Source organism: Anastrepha obliqua, chromosome 4, assembly GCF_027943255.1.
Source record: "Anastrepha obliqua isolate idAnaObli1 chromosome 4, idAnaObli1_1.0, whole genome shotgun sequence".
In the NCBI taxonomy this organism is placed as follows: Eukaryota; Metazoa; Arthropoda; class Insecta; order Diptera; family Tephritidae; genus Anastrepha; species Anastrepha obliqua.
The window spans coordinates 2358628-2381421 of record NC_072895.1 but is presented as its reverse complement, the minus strand read 5'-3'; the positions used below and the strand labels follow the sequence as shown (position 1 = coordinate 2381421).

The window sequence follows — 22794 nt, the reverse complement described above, 5'->3', positions numbered from 1 at the left end:
ATTTTGCTATCGATTGTAGGTAATACAGATATGAATGTACATATGTATAATTAAATGTTTATTGAAAAAAAAAAAAAATTTACAAATTCGTGTTATATTTATATAATATTATAGTACAATACTTAAGAAAACAAAAGTAATACATTAACCAAAAATAATCATTTAAGTGAAAACCGGTTAGTAAAGACCATAATTTCCTTCAAACTTTCTTAGGTTACGACAAAAATTTAGAAACAATAGCAAAAACAACAAGAACATAATTACAATTATAAAAATAATAATATAATTTTTCATTTTATTTTAATTTATTTTATCAGTGGTATAGAGTAAGACTTAAGTCTTTTAATAGTACTCCAGCATTATTATATGCAACTAGAATGATTTTAACATGAAAATTTCTTTATCTAAATTCTTACAACTGTTCATTAACAAATCAATCCAATATATGTAACTTAGCAATAATAATAAGATAAGGCTTTGATAGTAGCAAAAGAAAAGGTAGATTAAGAAAAAAGTAGTTATTAGAGATAAAGAGAAAAATTTAATCATAAAATTTAATATGCCTAGGTAATGAGTTCCATACCCATTAACAGTGTTAAATAAAAATAATCGGGTGATGTTGGGTAATTAAATTTTGGAACAATGCAACTGTTGTGTCTTCGAGACCTTGCTGATATCAACTACTCTCACAGATAGGCAGGTAACTTGAATATATAAGTAGTAAGTTTGGCATAAATATGCAATACGTAGCAGACAAATAATTTTCAAGACTGCAATCCAATATCTTTGTTCGCCGCGCAGAGATGTGCTCATATCTACCAACGACATACAAAACGCGTAAAATTATTAAACGCCACGTTAATAATAATGATGATAATAATAGTCGAATATTTAAAATAATATTAATTATAAATATTAAAACAAATAAAACAATAATAATAATACATACAAACTAGTATCGCTCGTAATTGAAAATCGAAACCAAATAAGAACTCTCATTTCAATTTCTATTATTTTGTAATTGGCGCTTACACCCTTTTAAGGTGTTGGACCGAGCTCCTCCTTCTATTTGTGCTGTGCGTCTTGATGTTATTCAAATAGAGGGACCTACAGTTTTATGCCGACTACGAACGGCAGATATTTTTTATAAGGGGCCCGTTCATGGCAGAAATACACTTTCATTTCCATTAGTAATTTAAATTTTTTCTCTCTTTAATGTTTTTTGAAAATATTTTTAGTTAAATTATTGCGTTATAAATCAATTGTGTGTGTAATTTTATTTTGATGTCTACTTTCTCCAACCCTCTAGTTCAACCTTTTAGCCATTAGCAAGATATTGATAAGATGCTTATGTACATACATACACTCATGGGCAATAAAATCAGTGTGCGACATTTTCATCAGTTTTGGCTATTTTAATTCCGTTTATTTAGCGCCTATTCATTGTAAAGCGCCTATTCAACAAAAACCACATTAACTGTTTTTTTTTTCAAAATTTGTGCAAAAATTCCGAAAATGTTCTGCAAGTTTTCATCAACATTTCACTTTTTTATCAGAATTTTCAGAATAATTTTTGATACGCAGTTGCAGAGCGCATTCAATTTTGAGAAGGAATATTCTTAGTAAGTGCAAGTTTCATGTGGCACAAAATTCGCATTGATATTTGGTATTTTTTTTTCGTCAGGGTACCATGCATTTTCTTCCATACAAAGTACGTTTGACAATTTTTTTTATATTTCTTTGGAAACTATAAATCGAAGATTTACGACGTCGGATGCTCCTTCTTCTCCTTGAACAAAGCAAGTAATGAAACGTTCACAACCCTAACCTCGTTGAAACGTACACCGGGTATATAACCAAAGGCGATCCGACCCAGCAACCAAGACTTCATCGATTTCTTGTAATTTTTGTTTACTGTACTCTTATTTATCTTTTTATATGAAAGAAAATGGCTAGCAGATGTCACCAAATCTAATTAATTCATTTATAAAAAATGCTACATATATATTAATAATAATTTCTGTGGTGTGGTTGTGATGCTGTGTTCTACAAACATACGTGCATTTAAGGAACTGGCGAATAAAAGTATACTCATATAATGGACTCATGATCCCGTTTAGATTAAATAGGAAGGAAAACTTCTCTACAGTAGCAAGGATGATCGATTACTAGGTTTAGCCAATAACTATGGTGAAAAACAAAATTGTGAGGGGAACTTTGGCTTGCTTCATTTCACGCGCGAGGATGACAGATTTACATAGCCAATAACTATGGTGAAAAACAAAATTGTACGAGCAACTTCGGCAGCTACGTCACAGGACCATCGGCAGCCTTTTTTGCCCGCTCGTTTCACACGTATTCACACACTCGTTCAATCAGTCGTTGTTCAGACGGCAATAAAGCAAGCAACATAAACGTAGACTGTGTTAATTTTTTCGTATATCACTAACGCATTCTCTGTTTTTCACAAACAACCGATTCATTACCCCTGCTAAGGCAGCCCATCGACTGATTATGTCAAATTCGCTGAGAGCCGGCTAACGGTCTGATATTGGCCATACCATTAAAAATCTTCTCCCCATACTGCAGTAGTTAATTTTTTTATCTTATAAAATTTCATTCCCGTTAGAATCAAGCAGTAAAACAAACACACCAGTCTACCTTTTTTCATCCTTTGAAATTTAGTTTCTTGACTTCTCCAATTTTTGTAATTAATTTTTTTAGAAATTACATCACAGCACTCCTAAAAGTGTAAAAAATCATGTGACTTTTCTAACTCTACTTGACCATTCCAAGGCATTTGACTCCGTAGGCCATAAACTTTTAATCTTGAAGCTTGAAAACTTATTTAGCTTTTCAACGTCGGCTTTAACTCTTATGGAAACATATCTTAGTGACCGATTACAAGCAGTATGTGGTGATAATATTTACTATATCCAACTTTCTACCTGTAACCAGAGGTGTACCTCAAGGCTCTATCCTTGGCCCTCTTTTATTTGTCTTGTACGTTAATGATTTGTTCAGTGTGATTAAATATAGTGATATCCATGTATATGCTGATGACGTTCAATTATATGTTAGTTGTCCCATTAGCTGTATTGATATTTGCATCAGTAATTTGAATTTTGACTTGAGCCTCACAAGCAAGTGAAGAAATATATCAAGCTCGATACAGAAGTCAAACTAAATGACGCTGTGATTAAATATGTGGACATTGTTAAAAATTACATTTAATAGAACTTTGACATGGAGCAACCACATCTTTACTGTCATAGGCAAAGTTTATGGTATGCTCCGAAATTTATGGACAACTCAATATTTTACACCAGTAAACACTCGACTGCAACTAGCTAAAACGTACTTGTTACCAACGTTACTGTATGGTTGTGAGTTATATACTCCTTGTGATAGTGTGAGTCGTGTGATCATATTTCTGTTTTTGCGAAAAAATTGCTTCCGTATCTTTTTACGACTTGCTTAGGTTTAAATGTTTAGTTTTACTCCAGAAAATCATAAACACTCAGGAACCCAGATACCTCAAAGATCGATTTATGTTTTCAAAGACCTGCCCCTCGTTAAACTTAGTCCCGATGAAATACAGTTGTTTGGTGACTGAACGTCAATACTTTGTGTTCTCTGTCCGTCTTTGGTATACCTTACCTTACAAAATTAAACGTATAAAAGAAAGATCGTGTTTCAAAAATAAATTGCTTTGCTACCTCGTCGAAATTTGTTCCCTCCATTTAAGTATTCCAGTACACGAAGTGTGTTTCTGAATCTCAATAATGAATGCATTTTGTAATTGTGAATTAAAATTTATTTGCAAACGTCATTCCATCAACTACATACAAAGTAAATAATTTGTTTTAGCTTCAAACTTGTCAATGATGTAACTACATATATACATACGTACATATGTACGTGCATGTGATATACATACATATACATATATGATACTAGGTAAATATTTTTGTGACAGTCACTTTTTATTTATTTATTATTTTGTTCAACTTTAAAAATTAATACCTGCGACTACAATACTTAGTTGGTGAAATGGTGGTTGATAGGGGCTGAGGAGCAACGCCAACAACAATTATCATAATATTTGTATTTCATTATCTAATAGATTATTGGTAAATAAGGTCAACAACAAACGATAGTAACGGTTCAATTGTTATTTTTACTTTTGAATTAAGCGATTGAATACACATTTAGGTTCACTCGATTCTTAGGCATCGTTGCAAATCATTCAGTTAAATACTACATTACATACACAAATAGATACACATACGTATACTACCACAATGCATAGTTATTATCCTAGTAAATATTTTGCTAAATTGTTTTATATATAAAATAGATCGAACATAAAAATATCGATTTTCATAAATTTGTAAATAATGCACTGGAGCCAGCACTACCGTTCACAAAAAGAGTTGAAATTGATATAGACTTAGTTGGGAAAAATAAAAATGATTGCGACAATTTTGTGTCCAGTCATGTTGAAAATGTGTGTGTGTGCCTGTGCTCCCATTGTGACATTTTGATGCTCTTGCGCTTGCCGCTTATTTGGCCCATTTTCTTATGTCTTTATTTCTTTTTGTTTTGTTTTGTTTGTGAAGGCATTCCTTAGCCACAGCCTAGTTTTAGTTTCAACCTCATCGATAGGCCCTAGTATTACTCATTTGTGTACAGTGAAAACTAGCGGCGCTGATTCATCCTCCTGCAGGTGTTCGGCCAGTATAATTTTGCTTACAGTGCCTTGCGGCGCTTGGCTCTCGATATCTTCGTAGTCCACCGAGGAAGAGCGCACCAACTTGAATTGTGAGCCTTTGTGGTCGTTCATTGTGATGACCAACGAAGCGGGTCGTGGACCTGTGAGCATAAAAAGTGTCGTGAAATAAAATATATTTAAGTGGGTATGAAAATGTATTAAAACATTTTCCGAGTTATACCTGTTCCCGTTTTACTGGGCCGCCGCTCTAACGTGGTCGAACCGCTGGACGGCAGAGTTGAGGCAGACGAGCACAACGAGGATGGTTTTTCGGAGATATACTCCAGATTTGAGGTCATTTGTAACTTATTGCTGCCACTCTTTTGGGTGTCCTGCTTGATGCTGACGTGTTTATCAGTTTTCACGCTGTTCTGATGCTTCAGTATAGAGTCGCGTCGCTGTGCCACCGGTGACGCTGGTGGCATTGTGGTTGATTGGGTATTGATTAGCTGCAGTTCAGAATCTACGGAGATAATTAAGGTGCATGCATACAGTAGGTAAGTTAAGTATGGGCCCAAGTGTTCTTAAAATTAGAATTTGCTTATTTAAGAGACAGGTAAGGACACAAGTTTTTTACACACCACCACCTGAAGAGCTGAGAAACTTCAGAGAAGCTGAGTTTTAACTGCTAAGCAACTCGCTAAGTTTCGCTAGTCCAACAAGAAGTAGAATATATTGCGTACTGGATTATTTACAATTTATAAGAACACTGACTACATTTCTATATGTCCATATTTCTACTGGAAGCGTAATTTTTTAACTCCGCTTTATGCATATTTCAGATTGCGTGATTTACATACATTTTTGGGCTTGAGTTAAATGATCTGGGTCCTCTAGAAAGCAGAAAGTCCGCGAAATGAAAAATGGAATTGCATCTTAAAATCATCTTCTCTAGATATGAATCAATGTTCATCGCCAACCACAAGACACATGAACAGCCGTTGACAGCTAATTAGAAATGCGATATTTTGTTTAGTTTTAACACCTTTTCTTACTTTTTTTTTTTAATTTTCATTAAGTTTTTATATCTTATATGTAAATCAAAGTTTTAGACTTTAAACAACATATATATAAAAATTTTACAAATTTTCGAACTTTTCAATCAGAATTAAAAAAAAAATACGCGGTTTCGTAGCCCATTACAGTAGTAATGTACAGCACAATAAGTACTAAAAAATACTAAAGTATAAATAAGTACTAAGTTCGACGTGACTCAAAATTTTCTTGATTTTTTATAAATTTTTTCTCCGACGCCGTTGCGCATTTTCTCTATATAATGATTGTTCGGAGCTTTTTTTATATGGTTGAAAATGTGTAACACCGTCTACAAACAAACAAAAAAATTATCAAAAATCAATGCGAATTTTGAGCCATTTTAAACGTATTAGTACTTATTTATACTTTAGTACTTTGTAGTACTTATTGTACTAAAATTCAATAAGCTTTAAAACTGCATATAAAGAATTTTTCTAAAAAAAAAGTTTAAAAGTTTGACGAAAATTTATTGACCCTTTTTTAATTTTGTACAAAGTGCGAAACTTTGAGTTATATGGTTTTTGTTGTAGTGAAGCCAATATTTTTATAAAATAAAAAATTTAAATAAATAGTCAAAACTTAACAAAGTGTCGCTGTGCTATTATTTTGTGTATGTATAATAAACATGCGGAGCTTCTTTACTGGCACTAAAAAGGTCGGGTCCAACTCAAGCCTCTTTGGAAAGACAGCTATTTTTAAATTTGTGGTGTTTGTTGAAGAAATTGGAGTTATGTGTAAAATTGATTCATCTGACAAAAAATTTTCTTTTTTCTTTCTTGCATCCAACAATTGAAAAGTGAGCAAAGTATAAAAATTGCAACAACAAACAATTTTTTTTCTTGCGTTGTGCCCAAAATGTTTTAATATTAAAGAACAGCCTCTGATCTCGATAGCCACTTTACTATTTTTAGCGCTATTGCTGATCAAAATTGCTATTCATAATAAAATACAAATATTAAGCTATTTTTAAATTAGAAACAAAAAATTCTGCAAGTTTTTAAGTTATTTTTAAATTTTTAGGCACGAGTATGGCAGCCTACATAATATAGTGAAAAATGCGAAAAAAAACAACAATTAAGTATCTGCTGAGGAAGAGGAAAGAAATTCAGAAATTTCAAATAAAAAATTAATAAATAAAAATCTGCCTTAAATTATCAATAGAAAATTGCCCTTTTTACTTTTACCGCTTTTTAATTGGCCCAAGCTAAAAAAATTAATAGCAGAGTTGGTTATGACTTTTTTATACAAATATGATGGGAGAAAATATAATTTTTTCTTTTGAGCCTCTTGAATTCTTTCCAATCAACATCGTAATTTACTTCTATGTATAACGCCTTCGGAGCAGAGGCATAATTTTTAAGTTTCAAGTTGGTGAATTCGGACCGTACGAGTCCAAACGAGTAACAGCCGATATGCCACACAAAAGGACACACCATTTTTTATCTACTGCAAAAAAGCATAATTTCCATTATTTTAAACTGAAACTAAAAATGAGTTTCAGTCAATGCCAAATAGAAAATGCCAAATAAAAATCTGAGATATTTTTCATACAGATCAAAACAAAGTTCCCAGAAATGTGACCCATCAGGGTGGTTGGAAGGCAGATTTCTTTGGGATATAAATTGTAAATACGTATTGCTATAGATGTACATATGTATGTATGTATGTACATTTAGCCATGTAAAAAAAAAAAATTTCTAAGCTGGGAATGAAATGGGGTTTTGGAGTGCGAGTACTTTCTGACAGCTTTTGAGTGTACACACACATATATACATATATATGCGTGCATGTATATGTGCATATTCTAATTTAGGTCACTAACTTTTAAGTAATTTCAATTTTGAAATATTGTGCATTATTGAGTTGTAGTTGATACTCATCTATGAATATTTATTTATTAATTTATAACTGTAGACAATATTTTGCTATTCCACCTAGATTCCCTTCGATGCACATTTCTTAAAGTCGCCCTAACAACACTCACCAATAATCAAAACGAAATACATAAACATTTTGCAAAATTGAGGAGGAAAAGCAACATGCAACTGCTCTGATGTGAGAAAAAGCTAATATTTTGACATGGGACATACATACATATGTACAGGTAGGTAGGTATGTAGTAGTGCATAAATTGCTGTAACAATAATAAAAAGGGGAAATTTCATTGCGATTGAGTCCGCAAAGAAACGCCAGCGCAAAATGTATGCAGCGAGCAAATGTAAAACGCCCAACACCAACACCAATACCAACACGCAAAAAATGCGACAAATGCTAAAGGCAGCGCAGCTTCACAAAACCAAAACCGCAATAAGCAACGAATATGAGTACAATAGTAATAATGGTTAATGAGTTTTAATTGCATCAGCAGTATTTTCAGCAATTCGCCCAAATAATGAAACTAACACAAAGCGCTGCATGATTTATTCAATGTTTTTATTTTTGTTGCTAATTTTGTTGTTATAATATATTGTTACTTTTATCGTCCGTTTTGTATTATTTTGATAATTTCTAGGTTTAAGTTTCTATAACACAATTTATTTACTTTTCCTTTAACCATTTTTAATTGCTTTTTATTATTATTTTATTTTTTACTTTTTACTTTTTACCAGAAAAGCAAGAATATGCTTCTACATTAGTATAATTTGTATATAATATGCTACTAAATAGTTTTTTGTTCGCTCTAACGTTAGTTACAGAATTGTTGATGTGTGACTCTACCAATAGTTAGTATTTCTATCTTTTATAATATTTTTGTAATATATTTTTCGTTTATATACCTACTACATATATATGCTCATATTTTACGAACTTCTTCTTTACTTAAACATTTAAACATGCACTTTTACGCAAGTTGTTAAGCGATTTCTGATTCGTTTTCTAGATGCAAATTTAAACATCGCTGAACTACAATTACAGTATGTGGACTCTTAAGAAATTTCTATGCTGATATATGTATGTATATATTAGTAATAAACATTTGTGTGCAACATAATGTAGTTGATTAATTCGGTTGTTAGGTATAACAGGCGTGTATGTGGGTATGTGTGTGGTGATTGTGTGAGCGTGTGGCCATAAATTCGTAAAGAATAAAAATACTGAATTAGTTCAAGTCAATAAAAAAATACTTTAAAAATATTTTTGTTATACATATGTATGGAGCTTGTATGTGTATAGGTAAAGAAAAAATTATTCTGGGTAATATAAAAAAAATTGCCTCATTAGCCGTGAAAATGCTAAACATTCAAGCTTAATAAAAATCAGCACCATAGACAAATATTTAAAAACAAATTGTATTTGCTCATCGACATGAAATTGTGAGCTGCAATTGCATTTTGCATGCAGTAAATGATCGTATAATTTTTTATAAACATATGCGTATGCAGGTATAAGGATGTCCGCAATGGCCTTAATGGAATGTGATTGAATATTTGATGAACCTCTCCCACCAATCGGTCCGAGTCTCAGAGAATCCACTTATGGTATTTGACGTACTTAAGCCTTCTAATGATAGAAAAAGTTTTTTTCTAATAGCGGTCGCCTCTCGGCAGGCAATGGCAAACCTCCGAGTACATTTCTGACATGAAAAAGCTTCTCATAAAAGCTATTTGCCGTTCGGTGTCAGCTTAAAACTGTAGAACAACGTCAAGACGCTCGCCCCAACTAGGAGGACGAGCTCGGCCGATTACCTAACAGAAGTGTACGCACCAATTATTTATTTATTTATTTTTAAGCCTCCTAATTTTAATAAAAATAACTCAGCATGATTTTCAGTATCAAAAGGCAGACAAACCATGCACTTCCGCACTGTTCTAAAAGACAAGTGGAGTATAAATTTACTCTAGTCGTGTCCAAAAATTTTTTACCTAAACAAATTTATAATTTTGAAACTTCTTAATTACTCAAACAGATCACTTCTGTATAACCTTTCTTTTTTGCTTTTGAAATTAACCGATTTGTCTTCTTCTAGTTTAGCCGGCGCTAGGCGCTCATGGGGTAAAATTTATATGATACGTAGTATTTTGTTGTAGTTATTACAACAATCAAACAATCAACTTCTAAAATTCCCTATGCTTAATATATAATTGCACCAATTTGCAACACGGCGTTGTAGCCAATCTCTACTGAGATGCGCCCGAGATGAGGATGTGGGTGATCGACACCGAACTCACACTCGCCCCTATCGCCCTGCGAAGGTGGGAGCCATAGAAAATGACAAAAAAGCCGAAAAATTAGTACTAGCCGATCGAAAAATTATATTGTAGCTGATAACAGAAGAACTACAGATGAAGAGATAAGCAAAGCACAAATTTGAAAGGGTTTATATAAAGATTTGCACATGAAAAAAGTAAGCACGTGTTGGGTACCGCGAATATTGATACCACTCGACAAGCAGCGACGATTGGAAAGTGGCGAGCGATGCATTAAAAGATATAGGAATCACCCAAATTGGCCAACCACCTTACAGTGCGGACTTGGCTCCCAGTGACCTTTGTTCCCTTTTTTTCAAATTTAAAAAAATCAGCTAAATAAATCAGGGAACAATTTTTTCAGCGACACAAAGGCATTATATTAAAGATGTGAAAAGTGTATTGCATTTGAGGCCACGACATTGAAAAACAAAAAATATATAAATACATATAAAACACCATACTTTTCATTCATTTAGCACCTTAGGCCGCGAACTTATCGGTCGCCGCAAATATGGTATGCCGTGAGATTATAAAATAATTTGTATGCATGTATTAGTGAATCATTTTCAGTGCTGTACTATCTTTCTGACGGCACAATGGTTGTGGTTTGAAGGTACCACATTCAGTTTGTTAGCCGGAAAGTGAAATTTATAATATAGTTAACCATTTTTTAAGTGACTATTATGAAATGGCAATGTATTGTGTTTAAGTTAAAATGTAGTATTAGGCGACCCTATTGATGAGTAAAGAAGAAAATATTCACCCAAGATTTTGCATAAAAATGTCGAACGTATCGCACATGTCGACATTGAACAGGACGTTGCTGACTGCCAACACTCAAGTCACATTACACTAAAATTCTCTATAGAGTTCTTGTAATTTAAAACGTTCCAGCTCGATTTCAAATATTCACTATGAGAAGCTAACTAATTATCGACATTAAGTGTACTAGCATACACCTATGTACAATATATAAGTATGTGTGAGTGATTGTTTGGTGTGCCAAAAATGAATGCGCGGTCGTGCTGTTTGGGTCGTGACGGTTGTCGTACAATACAAATATGGTATATAGAGTTTAGTCAAATATAAGTTGCATGTTTGTGGCGCTAAAATATGGCATAAAATTGCGATATTTCGAAATTTCTAATTTCACTTCTATTCATTGGGTTTCTATAGAGACGTATCGTTGATGTCATGGTCACCATTCGTATTTGGGATCACAACAACTGTTGGTACTGTATTACGTTGTTGTTGTTGTTGCTGTTGCTGATACTGTTGCTGTACAGGTGATCGCATTTGCGGTGTTAGCGTGTCATAGAGTAAATCGTCGCCGACCGAATGATGGCGCTGATTGCGGCTGTGACTATGACCACCAGTTGTTAGCATCTGAACAGCTGCCTGGGTGCTGGCATCACCAACAATACTATGACGCAATTTATAAATATCACTACTAACCCCACCACTTCCACCAATTCCACCACCACTACCAGTATTATTAACGCCACTAAGTAATACGCCACTGCCTCCATTGCCCATATGAATACCGCTATTAACACCAACAACACCACCACCACCACCACCACCAATACCAATACTCTGCAGCGAATGCGTGCTGCCACTATGATTGTGCTGTTGTGTGTGAAAATTGCCGTAGTTGTTATTGTTGGCATACTGTAGGAAGTGATTAAATTTGAGGTCATCGGATGGTGAACCAAATTCCGATGACTCGCGTATAGGCGCTAATTGCAGTTGTGCAGCTGCAGCTAACATCTCACCTGTAGGCAAACCCGATGGACTGGGTCGTTCACTGCTAGCCACATCTTCGAAAGCCTCCTCGTTGAGGGTTTGCAGAGCGCCACAAATCATTTGTTCCTCGAGCGTAACCTGTAATTGAAAAACAGTTATGAAAATTAAGGACATCACGGGGCAGATGGTTAGAAAGATAGCGCCAACACATATGAATAAAAACAGTTATACTACAAACTCGAAAAAAATATATACACATACGATTTTTGAACGTTGTTTGATTAAAATCGTACTTTAATGAGAGCAAATTAATACAGAGCCATTGAAGGGATAAAAGAAAACTAATTTTCGATAAAGTAATACCAATGAGGACTAGAAAAACTTTTTTTATCAGTTTTGATAAACAATAAAATAAGGTTTTAAAAAGCTTTATAGCAACTAATGGGCGTAAAACAACAGTGAAAAATACACGAAAATTATGTGGATATTTAGTACTCCAAATCAATTCGAATTACAAAAGTTTATAAACACTGAAAATGGATAGCACAATTTTTTATTAATTACATTTGTATATACGAGTATGTATGTATGTCAGAGATAGCGATTTAACTGTATATCTTACAATAAAAAAAAAATAAATAATTGGCGCGTACACTTCTGTTAGGTGTTTGGCCGAGCTCCTCCTCCTATTTGTGGTGTGCGTCTTGGTGTTGTTCCACAAATGGAGGGACCTACAGTTTCAAGCCGACTCCGAACGGCAGATATTTTTATGAGGATTTTTTCATGGCAGGAATACACTCGGAGGTTTGCCATTACCTGCCAAGGGGCGACCGCTATTAGAAAAATGTTTTTATTAATTTTGCTTTCACCGAGATTCGAACCAACGACCTCTCAGTGAATTCCGAATGGTGATCACGCACCAACCCATTCGGCTACGGCGGCCGCCTTACAATAGGAAAGCTTAAATTATTTGTGACAACAAATGTGATTCCAAATTAATTAGCGAGACAGAACCACTAACTACATTTTGTCAATCTGGAAAACGTGCAGAGAGAAACCTCGGATGATATCTACTTTTTTTTTGCGAAGGTTCAGAGGTTTATGTATGCACGTGTGATTGTCTCTTACATAGAATATGAATCAAAGATCTGCACCCATTCTTTCACCAAAGAGATTTAACAAGTCCAAAGTAATGGCGCCTAGAATTAAATTTTGCCTCTTTTATTTAAGTTTTGAAACGTTCTTTTTTTTACTGTAACGATTAACTGTTATGCTGATAGTTTCCAACTAGCCGTATTGTTGAGATAGGTGGGTAGGTGAAATGGTTGAAGTACCCGCCTGGCACTCCCCAAGCAAAACTAAAGCGCTGTTCTGATACCATATCTGCAACGGGCAGATATCTGCAGCCAGCCACTGCTGTTGATGTAATGGAGAAGATTGATGGGATTTAGGTTGGAACACTGCCACAGGCTTTCGACTGACTTCAATCGTCTAGCTACCAAACCCGGACATTTACAGTGAAAGTGCTCAAGAGTTTCCTTCTCTGAAGGGCCCCCACAACTTCTGCAATGGGAATTAAATGGTAAACCATTTAACCTGAATGTGTGCCGATCGTCCAATGACCGGTTAACACAGCTACGAGTTTGAAAACTGAATGGCGTGGAGTCCCGGGACTTTCAGAATACTGCGTCTATTGTAATTGGGCCCAAGAGTTTTTGAAATAGCACACAAGGAAATGGAATTTCATCTCTTCTACGCTTTGCTGAGAAATGAGTTGTGAAATTCCTCAGTCAGAGGGGTTCCGATTACCGAATAAGAGATCTCCAAAACCAATTCAGGAAACCCCTTCCCTTAGCATTTATAGGCTTAAAACTTCAGGTCCCTCCATTCAAGACGCACACCACAAATAGGAGGAGGAGCTCGCCAAGCACCCAAAAAGGGTGTAAGCGCCAATTATATATATTGTGGTGTGCGTCTTGATGTTATTCCACAAATGGAGGGACCTGAAGTTTTAAGCCGACTCCGAACGACAGATATTTTTATGAGGAGCTTTTTCATGGCATAAATACACTCAGAGGTTTGCCATGGCCTGCCGAGGGGCGACCGCTATTAGAAAAAACTTTTTCTTCACTTTGTTGTTTCACGCAGATTCGAACCTAGGTTCTCTCTGAATCCCGAATTCCCCTATGGAATTTCAGAAATAAGGAAAATTTACGGAAAACAAGTAAGGATGGCTACTTGTGGTCCGGATCGAAATTTATGTACCCGTGCACATTTTAGAAAATTTAATTTGAGTTGGATATTCCATGATCCATGGACGGACGGACGGGCATACTAGGTAGCACAAAATTAATCGGCCATATTTTTCTTTTAATAATTTTTTTCAAAATTTACTAAATAAAAGAAAAAAAAATTGTGTGTGGCTAAATCGACTCCTCTCATCATTCTGCGCATTTTGGTCTATCTCGATTCCTATGAACAAAATTATAATGCCTCTGGGCACAGGCATAATAACATGGAAACTATAAACACTACGTCTCTCACTATTTGTAGCATTTTATTTTCAGTTTTCTAAAGATAAGCACAAACAGAGGATATTTTGCAAAAGTCCTAAAAGTTAATTTTAAAATAGGCTGGAATTGAAATTTTTAGAATTTATTGAAGTTTGTATCGCCAAACTTTCGAGGCTGGAACTGCATTCAAAAACTTCAACAGAATCCTGAGACACATCCCAATAGAAACCGATATTCGAAGGTGTTGTTATAGATCATAAATAATCTTCCAAAAAATTGCCGTAAATTGGACTAACTTCATCTGTGCAGTGGAATAGGAAGGCAAAGACAAGTCGGACCATTCGAATCGTTGTACGATCAGTTGTACTCAAAATAAATAGTTACACTTTTTTGAAAACCTTATGAAGAAACGTACTCGGCGCAGCTTAAAGGTATTACTCCAGTATTTTCTGGGATTAACTATGAACAGACTTACATTTATGATAATAAAAGATTCGTGCAGGTTGACAATTTAAAACACACTTAGAAAATCGTAATTTAAAATAGCTTACTAGAATAGGAAAATTATCTTGTTTAAATATTTAGATGCACCGTAAAATACATAAGTTTGTTTGAACTTCAACTTTTAGTGAATTTTACCTGTAGATACTCATAATCGTGTACTTTTGGCTGCATTTTCGGAATGATTTTCAAACAAAACAAGAAATTACAATATGCATGAAAACGAATTTCTTTGTACATATGTATGTGCAATAATGAAATGTGCGAGACATTGAGGCTTTTTTTTGGCAATATTTCTGGTACTCATAAATTCATAACACAAAAAAACTCAAAATTTCGACTCTTTATGCGGCTAGCACACTGAATTCACACTTTGCATAAATTTTGTCGAGAAGTCAAGTAGTTCTAAAGTGTTGCCTTTTGTAGGAGCACCTAGAAATATTGCCTCCACATGGTCCGTTTCCGCATGTTGGGATCGTCTATTTCTAAAGCTTATAGCCCTTGCTCGCTAGCTTAATTCTCTACGCACCTGTTTTTCCATGTGACTTGTGGTGGAATTTTTGCGTGAATGCGGCTGACTAGGCGCCAGGGTATGTGTATCTGTGATGTCTTTGGGCGCCGCTGTGTTTGCTGCTGCTGGCACATCGGCTATCGCAGGTGTTGGCTTGAATTTGCGTTGCATTTTCTCGCAGTCTCGCAGCGTGTTTATAAGCAACCGGAACAACTCCCAGTGACCAAAATTAAGACCTAAAACCTGTTAATTATTTTTTTTTTTATTGTACCATCTAAAATAAATAATAGAGGTTGCGAAGTCTTACCCCTTTCAGATCGTTAATATCGCAGTATTTCAGTACGCGCCCATTAATCGCATTTTCTCTGAGAATTGGCGACAATTTGGGTAAAGCGGGACGCAGATCATCCACACGTTCGATTAGGCTTATAACACCTTCCACAGTTAGGTCGGACAATTTTGTCTGCAGCACGTCATCCTGTAATTATTTTGCTCATTTAATACGTTTTTGGTATACTAAAATATTTTACTAAGCACTTAAAAACTTAAATAACTGCATAAACCTCAAAAAATATGTCACACTTCGACTGAGTTAACTACCGGAACTAGCTTGTTTCTCGGTCGCAGGATCGATGAGCACTTTTGCTGGATTCCTGAATCAATAATTTAACGGGGCAGGCATATGGGGACCTGGTGCTAAAATCTTAAATGCGATTACCATATGGCCTTTCACATGCCTTAGAATAAACTTTGAGAAAGGTTTGAAGATCAGATTTATTGTTGTCTTTTCAGATACCCAAACGACCATTAAGGCTCTATCTAATCGGGTATTCACATCCAAACTTGTAACCGAATACTCTGGTGCTTTCCATCGACAGTTGGTTCTACGTAACCGAAACGACCCGGATTTATATCCGGCCAAGGACTGTCACTCCAGCAGCATTCACCGTATGTAAGTATGGGGAATGTTTATGCTGCTACACAACAACAACGCTTTCCATCCATTCATACGCTCTTCTTCTGGGGCTGGAACCATTTTCTGGAGTTAACAGATCTACGTCTAGCACGAGGTAAGAATTAAAGTGCGATTGGAAGCTTCTGTAGATTAAAGCTTTTTGGATACCGAAAAAACTGGCCCGACTTAAGTTTGCTTACAGGCTACTTCACTGATCACAACCAACCACGCTTGCAAATGTGCACCCTAGACTGAATTAGATTGATAATATTTAAGAATTTTTACAGTAAACCCTTCAGTTGTTAGTAATGCGGCTATCACAGCTCTTTATCTTTCATTAAGGAGTGTGTCTTGGATATCGGTGGTTTGGAACCCGATATTAGGATATAACAAATCTTCTAGGTCATAGTGACTTTTCTAACTTAACTTACTAATTTTTAATTAAAAATTTACAACTTACGGCGAAAGATTCACTTGGCGACCCGATCAACGGCGTTAATGCACTCTCCGAGATCGTACTGGGATTTCGATGTCTCATCTCATAATCGTTGTGGAATAGTTGATATGGTGGGTAAACAGCAGGTGAAGGCACATACGTAGGCGTTGGTGGGGGTATGCGTACGGCAGTGTTAACACTAGGCTTATTTTGCAGCATTAGCGTGCCTTCATCCTCGATTGATTGTTGGTCCTCTGCGAAGTGAGAAAATATTAATAATAAAAAAATAAGTGTGATATTTATTTTGTATATTTGAATGGTGTTTGCACCCACCTTTCAATACTTTTCTCAAGTATGGGTCGAGATTAATTGTGAAGGGCAGGAATATTCGCAAATCCGCCACGAGCAAGTCCGATTTATGCAACTGTAAAAAGGCGTCTAACTTGCGCTCATCCCGATCGAGTTCGAGTAGTGGCGCAGCTTCGCGTAGGCAAGCGATCTTCGGGCGCACTCTGTGAGTATTAAGAAAAAATTTAATAAGCACTAAGCCTAGAAAATAATATACGCACTTTTCATATACTGCTTGTAGTGGCAAATTGTCGTCATAGGAATCCATGAAGTTGTCGTGCTGCAGTACAATCATACTAGCACGCAACGGCCACTGCTCCGTTAAATTTATCCACGAACTTAAACGATACCAACTAAAGTCTATTTGGAATGCTTTCAGTAAGCGTACTAAAATGGAAGAGATAATAAAGCGTTACAATAAAATGTATACAATTAATGTTAATGGATTTTTTTTAAATTTACCTGTTATGTAGATGACGTTCATGAGTCGCCGCATACTACGCGGATTCACATCGCTGAAGTAGTCATCGGTTAGCATCATACGCGACAAATCGAGTACCCCTTGCGGATTTTGACCCAAGCGATGTAGATTCGAGCCAATCGAACTGGCCACCGACTCGGACAAGCGCAACTTCTTTCCGCCACTGCGCCCTGGATTATGTGACGAACGCAGTTTCTCTTGACTGGACATAATTTCAGATGCATTCGACAAGCGACGCGCTGAAACCGAATGACCCAGTGTCGGCCCATCTTCGTTGGGAAATTCACTGTAGTTTCGTTTGAAAAGCATTGCAGTCATTTGGGCGCGTTGTACTTTCCGCAAACCGGAATTTTGCAAATACACCGGTAAATGTACGAGGTTGCGTAAGAAATCGTGTCCGCCAATTCCGCCTTCGGTGAAAAGACGTCTACTGTTAGCTTCGGCTGCTTTGGCGATCACGTGTGGATCGACAGCGATGAGTAGAACAAAGGGCCGATTCGGTGAGGAGAGCAGTGTTTGTATCGCATTGAGCACGGAGAGAATACGCTCCGTATCGCAAGAGTCCAAAGCGTCCACCACGCCTACCAGACGACTTTGTTGATTCGTAAAGGCATCGAGGCACTGTGTAGGTACATAAAATAGTAATATTAATTTAGAAAATAAATTTAAGTTTTAAGAGCATCAAAGTAAATTAGATATGCAGGAGGATTTGGCTTTCGAATTATTCCTGTGTCAAAAGAGGAGATTAGGAGGACCATAAGTCAGAACAAATTTAGTCTTTATTATTTACCTTAATCATATCTGTCATCAGTGCCACTTCCGTTCCCAACGCGGTCAGGGGTGCGCCCTCATTATGCCGCACCGACCTCCGCAAATGACGGCCCTGCGAAATGAACAGCGAACCGAACGCCTTGGCCATTATATGTAAATTCGTGCAGACAATAGTCACTAAAACGGCGCAAATCACATAAATCGAGACGAGTATCCTTTCCTGTTCATCGTCCGAAGCATATGTAAAATATGCCACCACGAGCGAGATACCCGTTATTAGCGTTAATAAAGCCAATTCGAAGATGATCACAATCGGCATACAACACATGCGCCGCCACCGCCATCCAGACGTCGCTTTCAGCGCTTTGGGGCGAAAAGCGCGATACAACCGCGTCGAAAGCCAACCATAGTGCGATTCAATTGCCTCGAACAGTGCGGCCAACATATGTGTAACGGCCCCCTCACCCGTCGGCGATGCACTGCTCGCCTCTGCGAAATGGAAACGCACTGGCTTCGCTTGGGCATCCGCTTGCGCACCCGGCGGATGACAGAACGCTACCTGTAGAATAAGTCGCAGGCGTCCAATACGCTTTGTAATTCCATGCTGCACCGAATAGGCCCAATACACGTCCATGTGGTTGTTAGCGTACTTAATACTGGCGAGCAGGAGGTAGGTCAAAACTAGATAAAGTATCGCCGCTATCGTACCCCACATAGCAGACCACGAAGACAAACCGACTATAGTGCCTAACACCAGAGCGATGTGCAAATTCACAATAAATAGCAGTCCACTAGTCTTTATGGGTGGTTCCGCCCACTGGCGGGCGAAATTGTTCATCTCGTCGCGGAGTTTGTTCAGCAGAAAACTCTTGCCACTGCCCCACTTGGCGTACAAACCCACCGTAATGGGTGTGGTTAGCGTGGGCTCACTCAATACATCGGCCAAAGCGGATGAGTACAGTTCATAGCCGAGCATGCCTTCCGAGTCTTCATTTGTATTTAGTCGCCGAGCACCGAATACCTGTCCAAGTATTGTCTTTTGATGTATGGTATCAATGTTGTACGGCGTCTCACCAGCCTTATTCGCCCTATACAATAGTTGACTGTTTTTCGGGTTACGCAGCAAAGCCTCAACGATCGCCTTGGACCGCGCGCGCATGGCAATGTGCAGGCAGGTGTCACCACGCTTGTCACTTGCCGTTACTTTTGCTTTGCGATCGAGCAGCATTAGCACAATTTCTAAATTACGATTACGCACGGCACGCAGCAAGGCGGTGTCACCATCTTTGGTTGCTGCCTCGAGATCGGGATTCGTGGATAAAAGTAGTTTCACGATATGCGTGTGACCCTTCTCCACCGCCGTGTAGATAGCTGTTTTTCGATCCTTGCCTTGAATATCGACGTCAGCGTGCTTTTTCAGCAGTGCCTCAACGACGCCGCGATGCCCGCCTTTAACGGCATGTATGAGGGGAGTATCGCCGGCGCGGTCTTGTATGTTAATGTATGCACCAGCGGCGATTAGAGCAGCGCAAATTTCCTGCAAAAGAGAAGCAGTGGTCATAGAATTTAAGTCCAATTTGCAGGCATACTGAGCAAGGAATTACAGTAAAAGGTACAGGTATTTCCATTGCAGACATTCTCGCACTCACCTGGAAGCCCTCACGGCTCGCAATCGCCAACGCCGTCATACCATCCTTGTCCAGCGCATTCACATTGGGTCTCTTCTCCAACAGCGAAGTGACACAGTCTGTGTGCCCGCCCGAAGTGGCCACCAGTAGCGGCGTCCACGAATACATGCCCGCTGTGTCAACATTAGCACCGGCTTTTAGCAGAGTATCGACTATCTCAGCATTGCCTTTACGGCACGCCCACACAAGCGCAGTCGTGCCATACTTATCACCAACATTCACTTTAGCACCACGTTGCACCAAGAGGTCAACAATCTCTTTGAAGCCACGACCGGCAGCCCAAAGAAGTGGACCCAGATGGTAGTTGCCATGCACATTCACATCTGCGCCCTTCTCCAGCAGAAAGCGCACCAGATCGGTATGACCACGATATGCAGCCCACATTAGCGCCGTCCAACCGCCCTGTCAGATATAAGGGGAGAGAACGAGGGTTAGGAACTACTCAACTATGCTACGATATTTAAGAATGTACCATATCACGGTGCTCAACATCTGCACCATTATCGATAAGCAATTGTACGATATCGAAGTGGCCATTCTTGGCCGCGCACAATAGTGCTGTCCAGTTGTCATTGTCCTCCGCTTGGACATCTGCACCGCGAGCCAAAAATTCCCGCACAAAAACAGTTAAGCCACGTCCAGCAACAACCATAAGTCCAGTGGTGCCATTCTACGATAAAAATGAGTAAATATTGATTTTAAGCATTTGTGTGTACCCCCAACTAGGATTTTCTAAAACGGAGGATAATCTTCGGATATAACTTTCTCTAAATCCTCTCTTCTAAATTAAAGAGTGAGTAAGTTTAATAATTCCACGATTTTTACACAAAAAATTTCCTCAAACAATACAAAAACGAATGAACTCACCTCATCACGATCATCGACGGATAAATGCCGACTATCTAAGATAGCGCGCAAACCGGATAGGTCATTAGAGTCCACATATTGTAGGAGCGCTCGATGTGCTAATGAACCCATAGAATCTCCGTACCGATTGAGATGCTAAATGTGAATAGAGAGAGGGAGAGAAGAAATATTAATGCATTAAGAAGAAGCTATGTAAAAGTTATATGTTAGACAAATATTTTTAGAGAATTATCATGCCAAAAGGAAAAGCACAACATTTTATACACACCAAAATATATTATAAAAAAATTCAACCACTCTATGTGAAAAAAATCTACTTAAATCGGCAAATTTTCAAAATCGTTTGATAAGATGTGTATGTATAAACACGTCTTGGTTGTATTTTAATAACAGGATTGTCACATTTTGAACTGGACTCGCTTTCAAAGAGCATATTTCACACGCAGTGAAGGCTGTGCCTTTTGAAAGGGAGCTTTCATAAAAGATGCCTACGACTGGCGTTACCATCACAATTCAATATGCAGGAACCCCTGTAGAAGGTTGTATTATAGATTAAATATGCAAAAGCTAGGGATGTAATGATTGAAGTTTTCGAAAATATAACTCCTTTTTCATTAATAATGGGAGTCGCGGAGTCATTTCCGAATCCGCCATCATTTCATTTGATTAGTTATGCCACATTTGCACAATTAGATTGTTGAATAACTCATTGAATTCGAGAACCAATTTAAAGTAAATACTCAACATCATCTACTAGTAAATAAATGTTCCTACATAGAATTGCCATGCGGATGTTAGCCATAAACTTATTAGTAAAATTCCTCAGGTCTCGACATTTGGCATAATTGAGGCAGTTATGTATGCCAAGACTTCAGACTACTATAAAAAAAGCATTCACGGAGAATTTTAATGGAAATTACTCAGAAAAAAGTACCATACATATCTAAGTAAGTTCAAAGACTTTTTCAATAATACAAAAGGTGTTCAAACCTAAGTGAAAGCAGTGCAAGTTCAGAAATTTGGTGTCTGAAAACATTTTTGTTTGTTAATTGGTGTTATTATTAGTAAGTGGACATGCTCAAGGTTATGAACAAAATGATTTCTAATTTTTAATAACTTTTAAATGCACATCCGTCATCCCATGGAAGAAAAAAGGTTCAAATTAGTTTTCAATGTTTTTTCGTGTTAATTCGATGATGAAATTATAGTTAGTTTTATTTATTCTTATGCAAATGGTTACCCCCGAACATTTTTCTGACTAATCTTCAATAACTGGGCAATGAAATAAGTACCCACTTACAGGTCCGACTCGACGCTTAGGTACCTAATTCACAGATTTACTGTACGAATTTAAGGGGGGAGCTTGGTTTATAAGGTCAAAAAAATCATTTCTTTTTTTCGTTTTAAGCGATTCCTAATATATTTCAGAATATTCACACAAAGTTACAGAGCCTAATTCTCAATATTTCCGTAGATACAAAGCCAAAGGTAGGCGAGCGTTAGATAGTTACGCTGTGACCGGACAGCTATAGTACAAACTTTACCTTCTTTTCTCGACTTTTCATTTTTATGATTTCTTCGAATTGGCGTACATGAATGAAAAAAAACTAATGAACCTTTTGAAATGAATCACAGCTTGTTCCCTTCAGTATTGAATTCTCTTCTATTTGAACTAACAAAATAGATAAAACAAAAATTTTCAAGATTTTTATATTTGAAGTGAATTTTTTTTTTATAGAAAGGCATTTTTTTCTTTAAAACCTCCAAAACGTTGAAATTTTGGAATTTCTCTCAGTTTTCTTAGTTCATCTAGAATAAAAAATCATGATAATTAGAAATCCATTTGAATTTCTTGCTTTAGACAATAATTACGAGCTGTATCTTTTACGCCAGTTGGAAACTCCAGCGTTGCAGCGCTCTACTAATTTCCATCTTAAACATTTTTTTCAACTTATTTTAACCAGTACAAAAATTTTTT

The 22794-nt window shown here is 36.9% G+C and overlaps 1 protein-coding gene across 8 annotated transcripts in view; it reads right to left on the bottom strand.

Annotated features, from left to right (window-relative positions):
- Positions 1-3794: 3794 nt before the first annotated feature.
- The window catches only part of LOC129243422 (kinase D-interacting substrate of 220 kDa B), a 74446-nt gene continuing 55446 nt past the window's right edge, over positions 3795-22794 (bottom strand). For 7 of the 8 annotated variants that reach the window (XM_054880408.1, XM_054880407.1, XM_054880404.1 and 4 more), the window contains exons 2-14: positions 20817-20951; positions 20422-20619; positions 19911-20351; positions 18281-19798; positions 17472-18111; positions 17231-17396; positions 16995-17173; positions 16686-16915; positions 15578-15748; positions 15289-15513; positions 11775-11883; positions 4956-5237; positions 3795-4875 (exon numbers count right to left, since the gene is read on the bottom strand). In XM_054880408.1, coding sequence (XP_054736383.1) covers positions 4682-4875; positions 4956-5237; positions 11775-11883; positions 15289-15513; positions 15578-15748; positions 16686-16915; positions 16995-17173; positions 17231-17396; positions 17472-18111; positions 18281-19798; positions 19911-20351; positions 20422-20619; positions 20817-20927 — 4464 coding nt within the window. In that variant the 5' untranslated portion in view covers positions 20928-20951 and the 3' untranslated portion in view covers positions 3795-4681. Of the gene's footprint in view, positions 4876-4955; positions 5238-10402; positions 11884-15288; positions 15514-15577; positions 15749-16685; positions 16916-16994; positions 17174-17230; positions 17397-17471; positions 18112-18280; positions 19799-19910; positions 20352-20421; positions 20620-20816; positions 20952-22794 lie in introns of those variants that run through there. The other variant, XM_054880402.1, reaches the window with a different exon arrangement.